At 55.7% G+C, this 18,292-nt stretch overlaps 2 protein-coding genes across 3 annotated transcripts in view; one reads left to right on the forward strand and one right to left on the reverse strand.

Moving 5' to 3' along the window:
- The window catches only part of INSYN2A (inhibitory synaptic factor 2A), a 33,760-nt gene extending 17,094 nt beyond the window's left edge, over positions 1-16,666 (forward strand). Inside the window, exons 2-3 of the mRNA XM_037496905.1 lie at positions 2,363-2,434; positions 15,255-16,666. Coding sequence (XP_037352802.1) covers positions 2,363-2,434; positions 15,255-15,438 — 256 coding nt within the window. The 3' untranslated portion in view covers positions 15,439-16,666. The remainder of the gene's footprint in view (positions 1-2,362; positions 2,435-15,254) is intronic.
- The window catches only part of DOCK1 (dedicator of cytokinesis 1), a 345,405-nt gene that overhangs the window by 194,543 nt on the left and 132,570 nt on the right, over positions 1-18,292 (reverse strand). The gene's annotated exons all lie outside the window — the stretch shown is intronic.

Below are 18,292 nucleotides of genomic sequence, written 5' to 3' on the forward strand. Positions count from 1 at the left end.
CAAGGTGATAAGAATAGTCTTTTCAGAGCAGGTTTAGAAAAAGCAATTTCTAACAGAAGAACTCCAAGGTCTTGCAACGGAGTCCTCTTGTGCATTTCAGTGCCTGCAGCCTTTGTCCTGCCACTGCCAAGCTCACTGATGATCCCAGCTGCCAGTTACACACAGTGAAGAACACTGGTCCCAAGGTCTGAGCAGGGCACTGCAGAGCATCAGAAGCCTGGGGTCTGGGAATAATGAGATCCTGGGCCTGAGCTGCTGCTGCATTCTCTGCAACACGAGGAGAGCCAAACTAACTCGAGGACTCCAGACTCAGGTGTAAGAGAGACACTAGGACCCGCCAGGACCGGGCAAGGAAAGGTGAGGGTGCTGATGCAGCTTGATAGGGAGTGGGCCCAGGTCAAGGGCAGAAGGTCATGAGAGCATGGAAGTCGTCCGTGAGAGCCCAGAAAGATGCTCCTGGGACAAGAGTTCGGAGACACCCCTGGTTTTGCCTGTTTTCTTTGTAAAGTCTAAACTTTGGAGCGTGACTGGCACACACAGACAACTACCGTGGACTCTTCAGGAGGTCAGTACACACCCTTTGTGCAACACAACAGGAGAACCACCTCTGGAAAGCCGGTCCCAGGATCCACGCTGCTCCCACCGTGCTAATGACCCTGGTCGAAATGAGCTAAAGACTGAGCTTTAGTCTGAGAAGCTGGAAGGAGAACGGACTGGAGTCTATTCCAAGGCTTTGGAGAACAGAACAGAAGAGGTTGTGGCCGTGCCCAGGGGAGCGTAGGCATGGGTTCTGGAGACCTGGAGCCACGGGGGAGGTTCTGGGGGAATGAAATCATGGGGCTTGTCATCAAGAGAAGGGAAAGGAAGAAAGTCACCAAGTCTCGTGAGAAACGGAGGTCAGAGCACCCAAAGTCTTCACTGCTCCTGTCTCCCGCCAAGGCCCAGGACATGACGGGTGTGCAAGGGAGCCCGGGCGCCGGCGTGCCATCCCCGTCCCAGCGCGCGCTCCATGTAACGGGTCACAGACCGCACTTGGGGGCACAATGTGGTTCCTTGATTCGTAAATAAAATACACAGAACTCGAGTCAAGGACGCGTCCACCCACGCTCACTGAGCCACGGGCAGCGTGGAAAAGCCTTTTGTTAAATGTTTATGTAACACAAACTCGAATGAGGAAAACAAAAATTATTTTCAATTCCAAACCCATGATGCATATAAGAAACGTTTACACAGTAAAGGTGATAAAAATATTGACTGTCGATGTTGACAGAAAACCTTCTGTGCACACTATTACTGTGCTGAGTGACTCTATAAATGTAAATCCGCCCCCAAAGTGTGGATAAGCCAGTTCAGATGGAAGCTTTTCTTCTGCCTCCAATTTACAGCTTCTGGTTATCACATTTGTCCCTGGGTGTCAAGTAAAATGCAGAAAAAGACACCTGCGCATTAAAAATAGCAGAGGAAAGATCAGCTGATGTGGGAAAAGAAGTACTGTAAAAGTCTCCCGAAACCAGTTCTTTTGGGGTGTGGGGTTGAGAAAGGTCTCAAGATCTGGTCAAGAAAATACTGCTCATCAAACTGCTAAGATTCTACAACCTCCAAAATGCACCCCCAAAATTACTGGGGTGTTGGCACCCCCCAAAGCCCCAAAACACCTTGTGGTCTTATAAGGCTGATAGTACTCACCAGAGGCTGTAGCTAGGGGAAGCCAATGAGGTGGTCTGACAATTAGGGGGGGCTATTCTATGCCCCCTGTCCCCCAAAGAGCCAGAGTAAACATTCTGGGATTAGAAGACCTGGAGGCAGAATCCAGGCTATTGGATGGAAGAGTAGTCTCTGTTTTTTATTGTCAAAATCACAAAGTTTATTTGCAGACGGTGAAATCAGGATTTCATTAATATTTATGCATTCCAATTCCTCTCACTCTTACTGACTGGCAAAATTCAGGCCACGGGAGGGGTTTGGCCCAAGGGCTGTCGTGGGCACACCCCGGTCAGGAGGCGCTGGAGCAAAAGCCAGCTCCAGCCAGCAGATCTGGGGGGCTCTTGTCCCAAGGTTTCTTTAAAACACCTCCAAGATAAAGCCGCCCTGAGACATCCCCGATTCCCTGTGCTTACAACAAAATCAGATTTTTTACTTCATCCAGTCCCTTATGTTCGCATTCTAAATGTAAGCAGCAGCTCAGCTGCCGCGGCTGCCATGGCCGTGTCCAGCGCATGCAGAGACAGAGCGGGCCGGGAGACCGGGGCAGCCGTGCCCTCGCCGCGAGGCGCGCTGGGAAGGCCGAGGCGTGAGGTGTGTGCGCCGCACGGGCCAGCGGCCAGCCGCCCGCGTGTAACGCTCTCCTGTTCTTATCTTGTAGGCTCTCATATCGGACTGGGCAAGACACAGCTAATTGTGACACATGCAGGAACAGTGCATGTATTATCTATAGGTACGTGTGCACACCCCCTCCCGCTGGCTGTATGACGAGTGACCGATGATGTCCCCACGAATGCCACCCCCGGGCCGTGCGGGCATGGCTCAGCCGACGGAGATAAAGGACCTCGCTGGCCCATCGTCGCAAGCCCCGTCCCGACACTCAACCCCAGGTTGGATGAGGGAGGGCTTGACCCCTTGTGTCTCGCGGATGCGTCTGAGAGGTTCCAGAGACCGGGCTGGGTCTGACGGCTTGCCCTCGCGAGCCAATGCCGAGAGCACTTGCCCTGTGTTCCGGAAAGGCGGTGCACCACCAGCCCTTCCGGAGGTGCAGGTCAAGGGCTGGACGCCACGGTGTGTGCGGGAGCCCATGCGGGGCCCAGGCACTCCCCCCGCCTGTGTGGCTAATTTTGGGGGAGGCTCCGGGACTGTGGTCCTTGGCTCCTGGGGCATCACCTCGATCTGATGTCCCTCAAGTGTGCTCCATGCTCTTTCACTGGTTGTTTAGCTCGTTCACATAGGATCGCAACAGAAACCACCCACAGACAAAAGCCCTGTGGGGCTTCAGCAGTAACGTAGGATTTTGAGACCCAGGCACAGCCTTCAGTAAGGCGAATTTCATTTTTCTGTGTTTTTCAGAATTGTAATTTTCACAAGCAAAATAGGAGCGCAGAAAGAGATGTCATGATTTAGTTCGTTTTTTTTAATATTAAGCCTGAAGAGCAATTTGAGTTGATTGGTCGGATTATTACAAAACACCAGCGCATGGCTATCGAAAAGCGTGTGAAGGAACCCCTCACAGGCCCCCAAATACTGTCTTTGGAAAAGATTTCCAGAGTCACATGCCGTCTGCAAGAGAGACGGGGAGTCGGCGCCCTTGTCTGTGTCTGGCAGGCCCAAGGCCTGTGCCCCAACCCTCGGCCCGTAGGCCCCTCCCGCTGGAAGAGCGCGGCCCCCAGCGCTTTCCAGACAGGGCTGGGTCACCTGGCGACCTTGCCTGGTGCCAGTGGAGAAACCACCAGCAGACAAGCTAGCGTGTTGCTTACTGCCAGGCCTGGGGGAGACATCCGCAGTCATCACGACCAGGGACAGGCTACAGCACGGCAGCGCCAGGGGTGCTGGGAAACCCCAAACTCACAGGGCGGCCCCTTCACAAAGATCCATCAGGTCGTAAAAGGCCATGCTGGACTGACCCTGGGGTCCTGGGGTCAGGCCCGGGGCCAGGACCCCGGCAGCAGTCCTGGCCCAGCAGCAGAGCCGCCTCCTATTAACAAGGAGACGACCGCCAGGACCCCAGCAGGCCCTGCGTTGGGCCAGAACGCCTCCAAATTATAAATTCACAGAACTCGCCTCAGGAAAGTGGGGCGTGGGGGTCTTTTCACCCCCTTACGTTGCAGGCGAGGATTCGGAGTCCCAGGGAAGGGAGGGGCAGGCAGGCAGCAGGAGAGGAGCCGCTTAGCTTCGGTCCCTTTGGGTCGCAGCCCATCCTGTCCCGCGTGCCCCGGCGCAGATGCGAGCCGAGAATTCCAGAACAGGTTCGGGGGAGTGACAAGCATAAACCTGCTTAACATTTTGTGGGTGATTGAAAGAAGAATTTATTAGGACAGTCTCCAACATAACTGAAGTAATTTAAATAAATTTAGCTCTAAATCCAGACTTAACTTACATAGAAAATGATATTAAATGTGACTTAACAAGTCTGGGAGGGATAGGAATTCATCTCCTCCTGAGCCAGCCTGGGGGGGGCTCCTGTGTAGAACTGGCCCAGCCGGCATCCTGCGCGGACCCCTCGGCTCCGTCACGGGGAGCTTGCTGAGGTGTGGCAAAGACTCACAGGTGGGGCAGAGCCACGGGCTTCCTGCCCCTACACAGGGGGACGCGCGGAGGTCTGTTGCCACAGAGGCAGCAGCAGCGGGGGGCTCTGAGCTGGTTGTGCTCCCCTTGGGTGACAGAACCGCGAAGTCACAGGGACGCTCCTCCGTGAGCAAAGCGGCCGGCAGAGGCATGCCGCGGCCAGAGCAGGCGGTCCTGGGTCTCGCTTAGGAAGTACTTGAACCCCCTCCCCTCGGGAACAACAATCCTGCAGCAAACAGAAGTCACCGGGGCTCAAGAGGAACATTCCGCTGGACTCCCGCCCGGGACCTCATGCCTGTCTGTTCGTCCAGATAAAGCTCTCATCGTGGCTGCCAGGGGGAGCCAGCTTAGCCCACACTTTCCTGACCTCCTCAGCACTGTCCACCCGCAGTAGCTGGGACGGAGCGTCCCCTCCTGTGGCTGATCCCCAGCTCAGCTTCCTGAGCTCCGTGATGGCCAGAGGCGTGCGGGCTCGGGCCTGCCGTCTGGGGAACCAGCAGCTGACTTCTCCCCGCTGAGACCTGACAGTCGTGCCTTAGAGCTCTGCCGCCCTTTGAGGCACCCCCACCCGCCCCCAGCCCTCAGCTTCCCACTGGGAGCACATCACCGGGCGTCCTGGGCTGGGCAGCAGAGTCTGCTGCGGAGTCCGAGTCAGGCCCCGGAGGCTGACTGCCCCTGCCGCTCACGTGTTCTTCGTGTCACCTCCTCTCCATGGAATTATTTTTTGGAAAAAATTCTCACTTGCCTCGTATCTCCTGGATCTGGGGGTATTCAGATAAATCACGTCCTTTTGATGATGAACACAAACGGCCTAGACAGCATGGTCTTGCGAGAGGCCGCTGGGCAGCAGAACAGGCTCACGGGCCAGCAACGGAGACCTGCTCACACGGGCCTGGGCTGCGGGAGAACCCGGCTCGCCGGCTCTGGGGCCTCTGCCACCAGCTGAAGACCAAAGACACAGCAGAGGAGGGACAGGAAAGCAAACTGGCCTGAGAAGACCACCAGCCGTGGAGGGTCGCTGACACGCTGAGATGGTGACTTTCCTCAAGGGTCTCTTTTGCCAAAAGAGAGAGGAGAGGGTGGAGCAGGGAGAGTCGGCCAGACGGTTTCTGTTTCCGCCAGCCCTATGAGTCTGCCCTGAAATGTCAAATGCTTCATGAACAGTAGAGGCTTCTCGATAGGAAAGCGTTCAGAGCCCAGCTGGCCCCGGGCAGGAGAAACCACCTGTCCAGGGGCCCTGGCCCAGGCACGTGGCAACTAGAACATCTCAGCAGAAGGGACCCAGAAAAAGTGAGGCCAAGGGGGCTTCCTATTCCCCAAGGTTTCCCATGTCCACGTCCTGTCACCTAGGAAACCAGCTAACCAGTCCTCCTCACTCCCTGCACGCAGTTCCAGAGAGGATCCCGTGGAAGGGGCGAGTTTAGCTCTAGGCCGAGTCCTGGTGGCGGTGCAAACCCAGCTCTGGACCCAGAGCCTGCATTTCAGGCTCCAGGAACGTCCCGAGGGGAGGCACCACGTCCCCTCTGCCCCTGTCCTTGGCATTCCACATGTGCCCGGAGCACCTCGGGACTGCATTGGTTAAAAAGAGCTTCAAAATAAATAAGTTTTAAAATGCAGAAGGACTAGGTGAGGACGGTCATAGCTGCCGGCATCCACTCCGCAATCTGTCACACCTGTCTGCTGGCCAGCAGCGAGCCCTGGAGGTCAAGGAATCCAGCCCTGCCTGTCTTGCGTTTACACCCTGCGTTCCCATCGCAACCGGCCGCCCTCCCCCAGCACTGGGCACCAACCATGTTTCCAGGGACACTCGGTCCAGGAACACGCAGAGGACGGTGTATCCAAGACCCAGCTAGCTGCCTGCAGAGCCAGGTGCTGTAATAAATGCATCCCTTCGCCGTGAGTGACAATACATCTTTCTCTGTAAAAAATAAGTCTGTCATGAAAATAGACAGGACTTGGGAAAAATATCAAGAGGATAAAAGGTTCTGAAGCAATTCCAGGAAAAAAGCCGCCAGGACCACCAGCAAAAGGTTGGCAACCTCAGCCTGCCGGTGGCCAGGCCTGGTGCCACATGCCCCAGAGGCCAGGCTGCCCCCTCCCAACAGTGTGTCATTGAATCACTAAGGCTGTCGGGACTGCACTGAAGGGTCAGACCTGAACTCCCAGGACCGGTGATTCTCACTGACGCAAGGGGCGGGTGTGCACACTTCAGCAGTGTACCAGGAGGTAAAGGCGTGAAAGTCACAAGGCATTTCTCAGCCAATAACTTCCATCCCCGTACTGGAAAATCGACTGAGGCAGAGCCAAACATCCGTGCTCTCATGCAATGAGGGACGGTCCACCCGAAAGCCCATGAAACCCCACACCCCAAGGGGAGTTTCCAAAGCAGGCCTGTTGAGGTGGTTGACCAGATGACCGCTTTCCACTGTGCTCTGGAGCAGCCTGGAAGGGCTACCGAAGACCATCTCGGCACGGAAAGAGATTCGGAGACATAAGTTTTACCCTCTTTCAGTAAAATTTTTCTAGCTTATCATCCACATTTCCTGTCAAAATATGCTGTAGTTATTTCAGAAAATGTTTTAAGGATAAATTACTAACATTGTCTCTGCTCCTAAGTAGCTGAGATCCTTTGTACCCAGTGATCTTGGAGAGTCTCGTCAGACTAATCTGATGAGTCACGCACCTCTGACTCACCTTCTGTTCAGATTTCCGTGTCACCAAGAAACAAAGAATGCACCTTGGTAGATCCATCCTTCCCCTCCTTTCCAGAAGGGGTTAACCTGGAAAACAATACACTAACAAAATGGCTTGAATTTAAACTTGTACAATTTGATGCAAACAGCCCTACCCTGGGAGTGCTGAGGCTCTGGACAGTGAAATCAAGACTTAAAAAAGCATCCTAATGCTGGTCCAGATTAATTACATGAAATCTCTACCAGAATCGAATGCCTTTCCGGAACGTGTTCGGATTCCAGCCACAGTGGCCACACTGGACCCTTCGGACACAGTCCGAGCACACACCATTTCTCCATGGCCCAGGGCTGCCCACGGCTGGCCTGGGAGACCCTGATGAAATGCAGTGGGTCAGCAGGTGGGCACTGAACCCGCGCGGACACAAAGGCCCTTTCAGCATCACAGAGGAGGAGCCTGCGGAAGGCCCGGCTGTCTGTCCCATTTCCATCATCCGCGGTGATCCGCTGACAGTCAAGCACAGGCAAGATCTCAGGCACCACCGTGATAAAGCACCTGAGCCCCTGTCATTAGGGGCTCACAGGCATTGCGTCAGCAAAGCATTTTTCATGGGCGAGGACAGGTTCTGTGCCGCGCACTGGGAGTCAGGGAACGGTCTGCAATCTGGCTGAGGACACCCCAGCCTGCACCCCACCCTCACATCCTGTGACAAAAGGGAGGGGCCTATACCCCAGGGGAGCAGCCCAGCAGGAGACCCAGGCAGAGAGAAGGAGGCCAGGAAGTCAGGATGATGGACCCGGGCCAGCGGACTCGGAGGAGCCTGGATCACTCGGGAGGGGCCCCGCGTAGGGGAGGTGGAGACGTGTCCTCTACACCAGCACCGCCCGCTCCCTCCCAAGCTAGAGAACCAGGAAAAACTGGCAGGAACTGGGGGCGAGACACAGCCAGGGAGCCCAGGGAGGGAACGGGAACACGTGCCCTCGTCCTCACATTAGCCGGGGGCTCCCGGGAACCCCGCAACCTTTGCTCCTCGAGAAGCTTCTGAACTCTGCTAGCCTCCCTCCAAAATGACTGTAGGGTTACGGAAGTGATGGGGGAGCACCCTGATATTTTGAGACTGAGCGAGAAGGTCACAGGGTTAACGGCTCGCGTATTCTCAGATCACCCTCCGTAGCTCACCGCATCACCAGCGAGGACATGAAATATGCTACAGGGTCCAGCTAAACGAGTACCTGGACATCACACTGTGACGGCGGGGCTGGCCGCTGGCTCGGATCACAACAGCACAGCCACCGGGGAAGCGGGCGCTAATGAGTCTCCTTGTTACGGGGTGACTGTTTCTGCAGGCGGCGAGAGAGCTGGAGCCGGTCCCAGCCTGCCCGGAGCAGGGTCGTCACAGCCTCTGTCACCGGCTGATTATCTCCCGGCGGAAGCGCTCTCCAGCCCGCTTCAATTACGACCACTTGTGCATATGAAGTTCTTCAACAACGTGGAGGGGTGTGGAGGAAATTAGCCTCTGTCTAATATTTAGCTGCCCTTAGTGTTCACGGGGAGTGATGGGGAGGGCGGGAGATAGATGACAGCAAGGCTCCCCGGAGGAGCCTCCCGCAAAGGTATTCTGGTGTCAGGAAGGATATTTTCTCAATAAATTAAAGTGAGGGGGAAGAAGATCTAGCATTGCAAAACGAAAACTCCCAGAGCCAATAACCCAAGATCTTTCTATTCTATTAGAACTCTAAAAATATTGTCCTTCCCTGCATATGGAAGGATGGAGGTGTTAGTCATCTCTCCTAACCTTTAGTAACAATTTTAATTTGCAACTCTGATGCGTATTAGCTGCTGGGAAACTGATTACAGCTGGAAACTGCAAACTGATTACTCATCTCTGCACATTACTTGTAAAGCAATCAGTGGCGACGTGTTCAGCAGAGGCTGAGAGCCCGCGGCCGGCACACTCGTGCCCAGAGAAGAGGAGGCGTCCCCCGTGCCCAGAACACAAGGCCGCACCGTCCGTTCCAGAGAAAATACGTGAACTTCCGTCGAGGTTTCTGCAGGCTTCGCACTGACCGCCGGCCCCCAGCCGGCTGGGCTGAGATTCCGCGGGGACAGGACGAGGGACGCAGGCTCGGGTGCCGGCCGCCCGGTCCATCCCGGCAGTCACCTCAGAAGGGCTCCGCTCACACAGGACACCCTGGAGGGACAGTGGGAGCCCCAGGCTGAGACCCGACTTGGGGACACCCGAGGATCCGCCCCGGAAGTGCAAGTCTCCCTGGTCTGCGTGATGGGGGCCACGGCTTCCTGCGGGCCGAGGCGGCTGTTCGGCTCGGCTCACTCAGGAGGCTGGGGTGCATCCTGAGAGCATCTGAAACTCGGGGTCTGCCCAGGGCTGCCGGCCTGAAGTCCCACACCAGCTGGGCCACCCCCAGCCTGGGGCCACTCGGGGCCTCACCTCTGAGCGGCAGGTGTGAGACCCGCGTGCGCCGGGGAGGGCAGGCGCGGCAGTGACGGGCAGGCCCTGCTGGGGAGCACGGCTCCCTTCAGTGGTCACAGGCGGCCTCTGTGGCTTGCGAGATGATGCCGGGGGGCATCAGGCCACGTTAGCCGCGTGGTCCCCTTCCCGACCGGAGGATCACTCTGGGCGCGGGTTGTAAGAGGGGCTGGGGTCTGCATTCCCTCTCAGTGGCACAATTTATGGCTCAAACCTGCGGCCCTGATCCCTGGGCATCTGGCCGGCCCTCGACTCCAGCGCTGTGGACTCTCTCCCCCCTGCACACTGCGCGGTGCAGTTCTTAGCTGGGGTACGGGACTAATTTTTTTATATAATAACGTAAGGGCCGTCTCCTGGCTGCAGCGTACCCGGGAAAGGGGAGAGAGCTTGTCCGAGGACTGCCTGCGTCGGGGTCTATTGCGGGTGTTTTAAATCTTACAGTGATTCTGCCAACACTGATGATGCGCCGACTGTGTGAAATAGCCCAGGGGGAAGGATTCCAAGCTCTGACACGTCATTTCTGTGTCCAGAGTGTTAAGAGCTAGTGACTACGAATGATGTGACTCCAAAGCACAGGTACCTGACACCGAGGCATCCCTTGGATACGCCTGTCTACTCTGGTGGCTCCTGTTGAGTCAGTTCATGCCAGGAGCACAGAGCACGTGCCGAGTGACAGGCCCCGTGGAGAAGAATTAAACTCGTCTGTCCTCCGTGAGTTCACAGACCTGGGAAAAGCAGCTGCAACAACCAGAGACGTGTTCCTGAGGATAGGGGGAGCCCTGGCCAGGGACAGTGCTTTCCGGAGTTGGGGGGAGGGAGGGTGAGCAGACTGGGTGTTGGTAGAAAACCCCCCAGAAAGAAGAGAGGCCGTGAGGAGGATGCGCAGACGCGTGTCACGGGGCCTCAGGGCTGCTAAGGTGCCTCTGCCCCGGGAGTGGGCTCGGGAGGGGGAGGAAGGAGGGAGAAAGAACAAGACTTGGCATGAGGACAGGGCGGTGGGGCAGCCCAGAGGGCGGCCGGGGGCTGAGGGCCAAGCGCAGCCAGTGCGGTGGGAGCAGGAGCTGGACGTGCCGGCCTGAGGCCGCATGGGGTGGCCAGCAGGGTGTGCAGTAGCCACTGGCTGGGCCTGGAGGACAGAGATAGTTTGGGCGAGACTGGAATTTGGGGTGCATAGCATGCATTTTGTGCCTGAGATATGGACAGGACAGGAGGATGGTGACTTGGGGGTCCCAGTTTGGAATATTAACACAGGCTGGATGATGACGCCCCATCTACATTCTCCTCACCCCAAGGACCTGGAACACGAGCCCACGTTCAGCCTCCCATGAGCAGTGTCACTGTCTCTGCCACCCAAGGTTGCCAGCCAGGCTGAGCCCTGGGGACACTGCGCCACCCAGACCCAGGCTGCAGAGCCATTGCGCCCCCACCCGCTGGCACGCCTGGGCCTGCGCTGAGTCCCACACCCCCTCCTGCCGCAGCAGTTGCTCCGTGGAGCCCCGTGGACTGGGAGTGCGTCCCACCATAGCACCCCGGCCCAGGAAGCTCAGGCCCCAGAGGTGGGGTGATTTATCCATGGGCAGGCTGGAGTCAGACCAAGCCCAGCCAGCGCTGGGGGCTCTGCCGTCCAATTCAGAGTGAGTTAGCACCGGGCGCTGGGGCCTGGGAGCCCGTAAGGTAGAGGCTGGAAAATCCTGAGTGTCACGCCCAGGGAGGAACCAGAGAGAAGGAGGTGCTCGTAGCCTCCATGGCTGCAGGGGCTGCCACAGCCGGCTCGGACCGTCCCAAGGACTCACGGGAGCCGGGAGCACTCTGCAGACCCGCGGGCCGGGAGTGTCACTGCAGGCCCCAGGAGGCCAGGAGAGCGTCGAGCTGGTGCCAGCTGCCCAGCAGCCTGAGCCTTGGGACAGATTTTTACATCTTTGGAAATGTGCAGCGTGATAATGGAGTAAGAAGGTCCCCACACTTACAACATCCACTTTCAAGAGAAAAAGACAAACCAGAGAAACCGCCTGACCCCGTCCCTTTCCTCACGCCTCAGAGGACGCCGGCGTGGCCAAGCTCTCGGCACGGTCCTGGCCAGACGGCTCCACGCCCGCAGGGACTTGCCCTCACACACTGCTCGGCGTCCCTGCAGCCCCAGGGAACTCGGGCGTTAAAAGGACGAGCACGTCACACAGGCAGCGCGGCCTGGCTCCAGCCTCTTCACGCTCGGCGCTGCAGCTCCAGAATCAGGACGACAGACGCCGCCTCCCGAGGGCGATGCGGTGAGCACAATGCGCTAGTCCAGGCGCCGGATCCCCAAGGCCGGGAGGACATGGCACCACTAGCCGCCTCCAGCTTCTGTGGGCTCCTGCCAGCAAGACCGCAGCGGCAGCGGCCGCCAACTGCCGGTGAGAGCGCGAGGAGGACCCGGGCCCGGATGGGGAGGGCACAGGCGCCAGCTGCACAAGGCCGGGGCTAAGCCCAGGGCGGGAGACACACTGAGAAGGCAGGTCAGAGGGCAGGGGCCGGGGAATTACTGTCCTTGGAGCTCAGAGACACCCCCAGGCCTTAGGGCAGCCCCAGCCTGCCTCCAACCCACAGGAAAGCTGAAAAGGGAAAAAAGGCGGCTCCAGGCGCCTGCACACAGCACAGGGGCAGCGGGCCGTGCCCACGCTTCCCTGATCTTACTGTGGACTCTTCCAGAAAAGGGCAAGTCAGAGGCACAGGCCCAGAAGCGCCTGCTGTGTGCCACACAGAACAGGTGCCAGAACCTTCTTCACGTGAGCTCTGATGGGCTGGAGCTGGGCCACAGGTCTGCCCAGAGGGAGCGACTGGCAAAGTCCCATGTGTCTGAGACGGTGTGGGCAGACAGAGAGGGGCAGGCCAAGATCTGTGACCCAAACAGGGCCGCGGGCTGGGCTGGGGCCTGTTTCCAGGCTCTGTGCTCTTTGGTCCACTCGGTGTGTTACAGGCAGCGGCCATGGGCCAGGCGCTGTGGGGGGCCAGGACCCAGGAGGGGCTTGCGGCTCATGGCACCCACATCTGGGGGTCAGAATAACATGAAGGGAACACACGTGGTCGTTGTGGAAAAGGACAGAGGAATGGAGCACCGAGGGGGGCTTTCCGAAGAAGGTCGGAGAACGAGGAGCTGGTGCCCCTAGGGGACAGAAGCCCGGAACTGCCGGCCAGGCCAGGGCCCCAGAGTGCTTCCGGCCGGGGGAAGCCACGCATGAAGACTGGTGGCCCCACCACTCCATCTGCCTCTGCCCGTGCGGTGAGGACACGGTGTTAAAACCCAAAGCCACGAGCACAGCCCCCGCAGGCCCTGTCTGGACACCTCACTGAGTTCAACAGCAAGGGGAGTGCACACAGGTGCCAGGGTGCCTGGAATGTCCTTGCTGGCCTTTGTCTAGTTTCCCTAACTGGACAGCAGGTGCCAGTTTCCTCCGTCCTTTCTGCTGCTGAGCTGGAAGGAACTTTGCTCAGGTCAGCCTCAGCCGCCCAGGCTGTCAGCCTTCGATGTGGTCCTTTCTTGCCAGCTGCGGCTTCCGAGTCTACCAGGGCGAGACTCCCGAGAAGAGTCCCGGGGAGAGCAGGGGCAGAGCAGGGCGTTCGTGCCGCCGCAGCAGCAGGGACCCACACCAGTGTCCACCCAGGGCCAGCTGGGCCCACGGGGGCCTCCCAGTGGGCGTTCACAGTCACTGGGCCGCGGCGCCTCAGGGACGGGAGAGCACGTCGGAGTCAACTCGACAGATAAAGTTGAGTCGTTTCGTTAACAAGAACTCAGATCAGATTGCGCTGTGATTACATGGCTCTGCGGTGTGATAAATTGGTTAATAACAGGATTCCCAGTGTAGCTGCTTAATGGGAATTCAATAATTGCAGAGTCCAGAACTGTACGCTTAGCCTGGGAGAAACACTGCCCCGGCCACCCCCGTCTAATAACCCAGGGCCTGTCCAGCTGACGATGCCCCCGCAGCCTGGCGCCTGGCCACGCTGCCCTCTGGCCACGCTGCCCTCTGCACAGCACAGCCACACCGGCCCATGAAAGCCGGCGGGTCTCCTGCTTACCTGTCCAGTCGAGGACCTTCCCTTATGGTCTTTATCACCGTTTACTCATGATCCCATTGAAAAACTGGTGACCAAGAAATAATAAGAATAAAATAGTATGTTGATCGCATCTGACAGTGCAGGAAACTGTTTGGCTGACTTTGCTCTGGGAGAGAAAGGCCCTTCCCCAAACGCTGTGCACGGCCAGGGCCGGGACCCCTGTCTTGAAGGACACTGAACCATAAAGAGGGTAACGGCCCCCGCTCAGCCCCCAGCCCGCAGGAGGGGCTCGGAGCCCCGTCACCCCACTGCAGGCCGCCCAGCCCCGTCGTGCTCACGCGGCAGCTGTCCGGGAGGGACCCGTGCCCCCGAGTCCGCCCGTGATGGGGGCATCTCCAGAGGCCTTAGAGAGAAGCCCCAAACAAACCGCTGCTATTTTGGAAGCAGCAGGTAACTAGCCATAAACTCCTGTGACAGCAGTTTTAATTTTTTCCAGCCATATTATCGTCTTTAACAATAAGAAAAATAGAACAGGGGATTTAAAACATCAAACGGTCCATTAGACAGGTCCTGAACTTGGTTTTGAAACTCCAGATAACACAGCTTTGCTGTTTTGTCTTTCCAAAATGTCAAAATTTGGCCAGGATTAATAGTTCTCTAAATCAATAGGATTTCATGTTTATAAATGGTTTACGGTTCCGCTGGATATAAAATGTTATGAGCTCATGTATTATCATCATCGCTGAGCCTTTCCTGAAATCTGCTGACATTTCGGCTGGCAATCCAGACCAGGAGCCCAAGGGGCACAGAGGGGGTGCTCCGGAGCCTGCTGGAGGGCAGAAGGGGGGCCCCTCACCGAGGCTCCCAATGAAAAAGCCCGGGTGTGCGGGGGGGCAGTCGGGAGGCAGAGGGAGGGTGGCGATAAAAAGCCCGAGAAGGAGGGAGCTGAGCTAGGCACGTGCCAAGGTGCTGTGGAGACGTCGCCTAGGTCACTTTTAGTCCTGTCACTTTATCTCCATCATCGCTCGGGGCACCTGCCCTGGCCCAGGCCTGCAGACGCGTCAGCGAGGTAATGACCAGCGGGTGCTATTTCCTCAAACACTGTGGCTTCGCTGAGAAACCACCTTTCATGAAGACTGGGTGACAGTCAGTGGTGCCGACTTGAAACACCGTTGTCCCCTTTGTTGGACAGTTTGGCTTTTACCGGTTTTCAGATGCATGAGATTTTCCCAGGGAACATAATGCAAGGTAGCTTCATTCCAGGACTGTTTCAGGGAGATAAATGCATTTCTCTGACCTTGTAAAAACATGCTCAGGACGGAGCTTTCACCGACCCGCTGGACGGGGCCCCGGTGACCGCTGGACGCTGAGACTCGTCCACGTAGCGCCTGTTCAGTGTTTGGACAAACAGGGCTATCCGCCGGCCCCGTCATGCGCTGTAACCGTGCCTGTGCACGCTCAGAACGCCACGCTCGAAACCCTACACTCTCAGAGCTGCGCAGGTGTGCCATGAAGGCAGCCCTCACCTGCGAACCAAAAAGGCCTTTGCACTAACATGTCATCCACCAAAGGTGTGCCGCGAACCCGCAGCCACGCTCGCTGTGACACAGCACTCACCACAGCACGGCCACCGCGCCCCAGCCAGCCAGAAGCCGCGAGGCGCATCAAGGTCCTCTCCCGCAGGAAGGGTGTCGCGGCGTGTCGCTGTAACTAAGGGGCCTTCCCACAGGCGAGACCGCGCACTAAACTCTCCTGTCTCTTTCCTTTCCAGTGTGGAGCTAGATTTTAAGCAGCAAGAAGACAAACTCCAGCCAGTTCTGAGGAAACTCCATCCTTTTGAGGAAACTCAGGTCGCACCTTCGCCTTATTCTCAGGAGACTTACTCCGCAACCCCCAGGCAAAAATCCAAAACTGAATCTAAAAAGCACGGAAGATGGAAACTCTGGTTCCTTTAAAACCCGCGGTGTGTGGCGCCGACGGGCCGTCTTGAAAAGCCACTGGAGTTCAGTAAGTCCTTTTCCCAAATGAACAGGATCGAGTAAGCCGTGGCTGGCGCGGGGCCACGCAGCCCTCACCTGCGTACCAAAAAGGCCTTTGCACTAACAGGTCATCCACCGCAGGTGTGCTGAGTCACGCCCGCGAGGGTGTGCCCTGCAGCTCACGGACCTGGGATGTAAAACCTGAAACGAAACTTCCGTAGTCAAAGATGCTAGGAGCGCCAGCCCCCCTCAGCTCGGCGAGCATCGTGTCTCTGGCCTGCAGAACGGCAGGCGGCCACTTACACAGCGAAAACTCATACTTCCTTTCAAGCCTTTATTTTTGTTGAAATACGGAGAAGAAAAAGCAAGCCTTATGTTTGCAAAGGACTTCATTTTTACGTTTAATTTTGCAAATAAGCAGGGGGCGAGTGCGATTTTCAGCACATCAAATTCTGGAGAAAGCACAATTTTTTCAAGTGGTCGGAGACCATGAATAATCTCTGCACCGTGACTCTCTGTATATTTGCCTTCATGTGCTGTAGCGCTACGCCGAGTGACCACGTCTCAGTGTCACGTGACGCCCCCGGCCCCTCCCCCTGCCCATCGCCAACCCTGCAACACGTTTACTGCTACTTTCCAAACAGGCAGCAGCCCGGAGCCCCCAGCCGTCGGGACAAGCCTTCAGTCCCTGCGAGCTGGCAGGGGCAGAGCAATCGGACACTAAGCTTTCTTTGATCTCATTTTTAATCTTTCAGTACCCAAAGGCCAAATGATAAATCCTGGCGAGAATCTGGAAACACACAGATGAGACACACAACGGAGAACACGTCGCCGATACATCAGCGGGGCTGCGGGCCGCTGGGCGGTGTTTCTGTGGCTCAGCCCCGGCGACAAGGGTCACCGACCTTCCACACCGCCCCTTCCGCTTGTGACGACTGCGGGCAACCTGCCCCTCGAAGAGGAACAGCGTGTCCAGGTGAGCTGCTGCCAACGAACTTAACGTCTCCTCCATTTAACCTACTCGTAAGTTGTACTAAACGACATCCCTAGGGCAAAGCTGTGAATCAAATGTTTTTAGGTCTTTTTTAAATAAACAGTGACTCTTCGGGTCTCTTTTGGTCACACATGGCAATATAAATCTTAGTTCCTTTATTTTTTCACTCATTCCTTTGCAAGTATCTTTTTTATAGAAATCAACAGCCCCTAGTTGACTAATGACTTTGTCTATCAATTTTTTGCTTTTCACAGTAGGAAGTAGGGATTTATTTTGCCTTTTTTTGTACAACTTAAATTTTGAATAGTTTGTGAACCTAGGAGAAAACCTAGTCTTCAAGTTTCTGTCCAACAGTTTCACATCGAACCTCCTGCCGACCCACACACCTCACTGATCAGATGCCAAAAACACACGGTTACCCTGATCCACAGGGTACGAGGCCCCCACCTGCATTGTCCCACTGGAGCTATTTCTTGCCATGCATTTTCCTCCTGTCTCAACAGCAAATCTATTTTAGTTCTCAGTGTTTCGATTCTACAAGGACCTAATGATTAGCAATCAGATCTGGACTTGCAAAAAATGAAAAGAGTATATATATCATGTAAACTTTCTTTGGGGATTACTCACTCTATAATCAGCAGTCTGCTCTAAATAAAAGAAAAAACACACATCTCTTGTGGAAACACTCTTGTCTATTCAAGGATACCAATCCTTGAACATGGGTAAACAGAATTCAGAAATATTTTTGTGCAAGAAGAAGAAGCGAGTTAATCCTGTACGAAGAAGGAAGTGCAATTGTTTCATGGAGACATAAAATTTAAACAATGCGTTTCATGTATTTTATACTGTTTTTAACTGAAGTTAAAAAACACGATTTGCGAGAAGTTCTCTTTCCTGTGTTTTAAGAATCCCAACTATCTCCGTGAGTCGAAATAAGGGTATTAGCTCGCTAATTAGTACAATAATTCTGTCTAAACAAGAGGACATCCTAGTAAGCAAAACGACATCCCTGTTTGAAAGCCGTCTAGACAAAAAATTTAAATTTTTCACAGTCAAAAAGGAAACTAAAGATAAACCGATTTCTGTTAAAAAAATAAAACTATGTTCAGAATAGGCAAAAATATTTTCAAAATCATTTCATAGCTGAACTGCAGCGCGGTACTAACAAATGATTCTTCTCTTAGAAAGATTTAAGTAACAACTCTGATACCAAACCAAGGTCAAAAGTACAGTGTTCCCTCATGTGTAGATGTGACATGGCATTACGTATAGAAATGAAATTATTATACTTGTCACTAAGTTCTTTATTAATTTTTAAATAAAAAAGTCAAAGGTAACGTTTTGTGTGGGCGTTAAACTTATTTCACGGTCTCCATAACTTGGGAAACAGAATATAAGGGAAGAATCGCACTGGAAAGGTGTTCGGGAGAGGAACCTGGCAGGGTGGGCACTGCCCACTGGCCTGGCTGGACAGGGAGAGGGCAGGGCTGGCATCCAGCTTGGGCGCATCTGCCAGACCACGTACCCCAGAAAGGGCTTGGGACTCCCCCTGGCACCTACCTTACAGGCTCGGTGCTAACTTAGGTCTCATTTTCAAAGCACCTGAGAGACAACAGACTTCACCCAGGGTTTCCATGGCAGACACCCCCACCCCCCCGAGGTCAGCTGCTCCCTAGGTGATCTGTCAGGAAGGCCCAGCCCAGTAGATCAGCCCCTCCTTCCTTCCTTCTGCTCTTGCGTGCATGGAAGACAGCAGCCGGTGCCTGTCCCACGCAGGTCAGCCCTATACGCACCCCTATCTCAAGGGCAAGCGAGCCAGTACAGCAGGAAGCCTGT

Source organism: Talpa occidentalis, unplaced genomic scaffold (assembly GCF_014898055.3).
Source record: "Talpa occidentalis isolate TD23 unplaced genomic scaffold, MPIMG_talOcc4v2.1 talOcc4.8, whole genome shotgun sequence".
NCBI classification, from domain to species: Eukaryota; Metazoa; Chordata; class Mammalia; order Eulipotyphla; family Talpidae; genus Talpa; species Talpa occidentalis.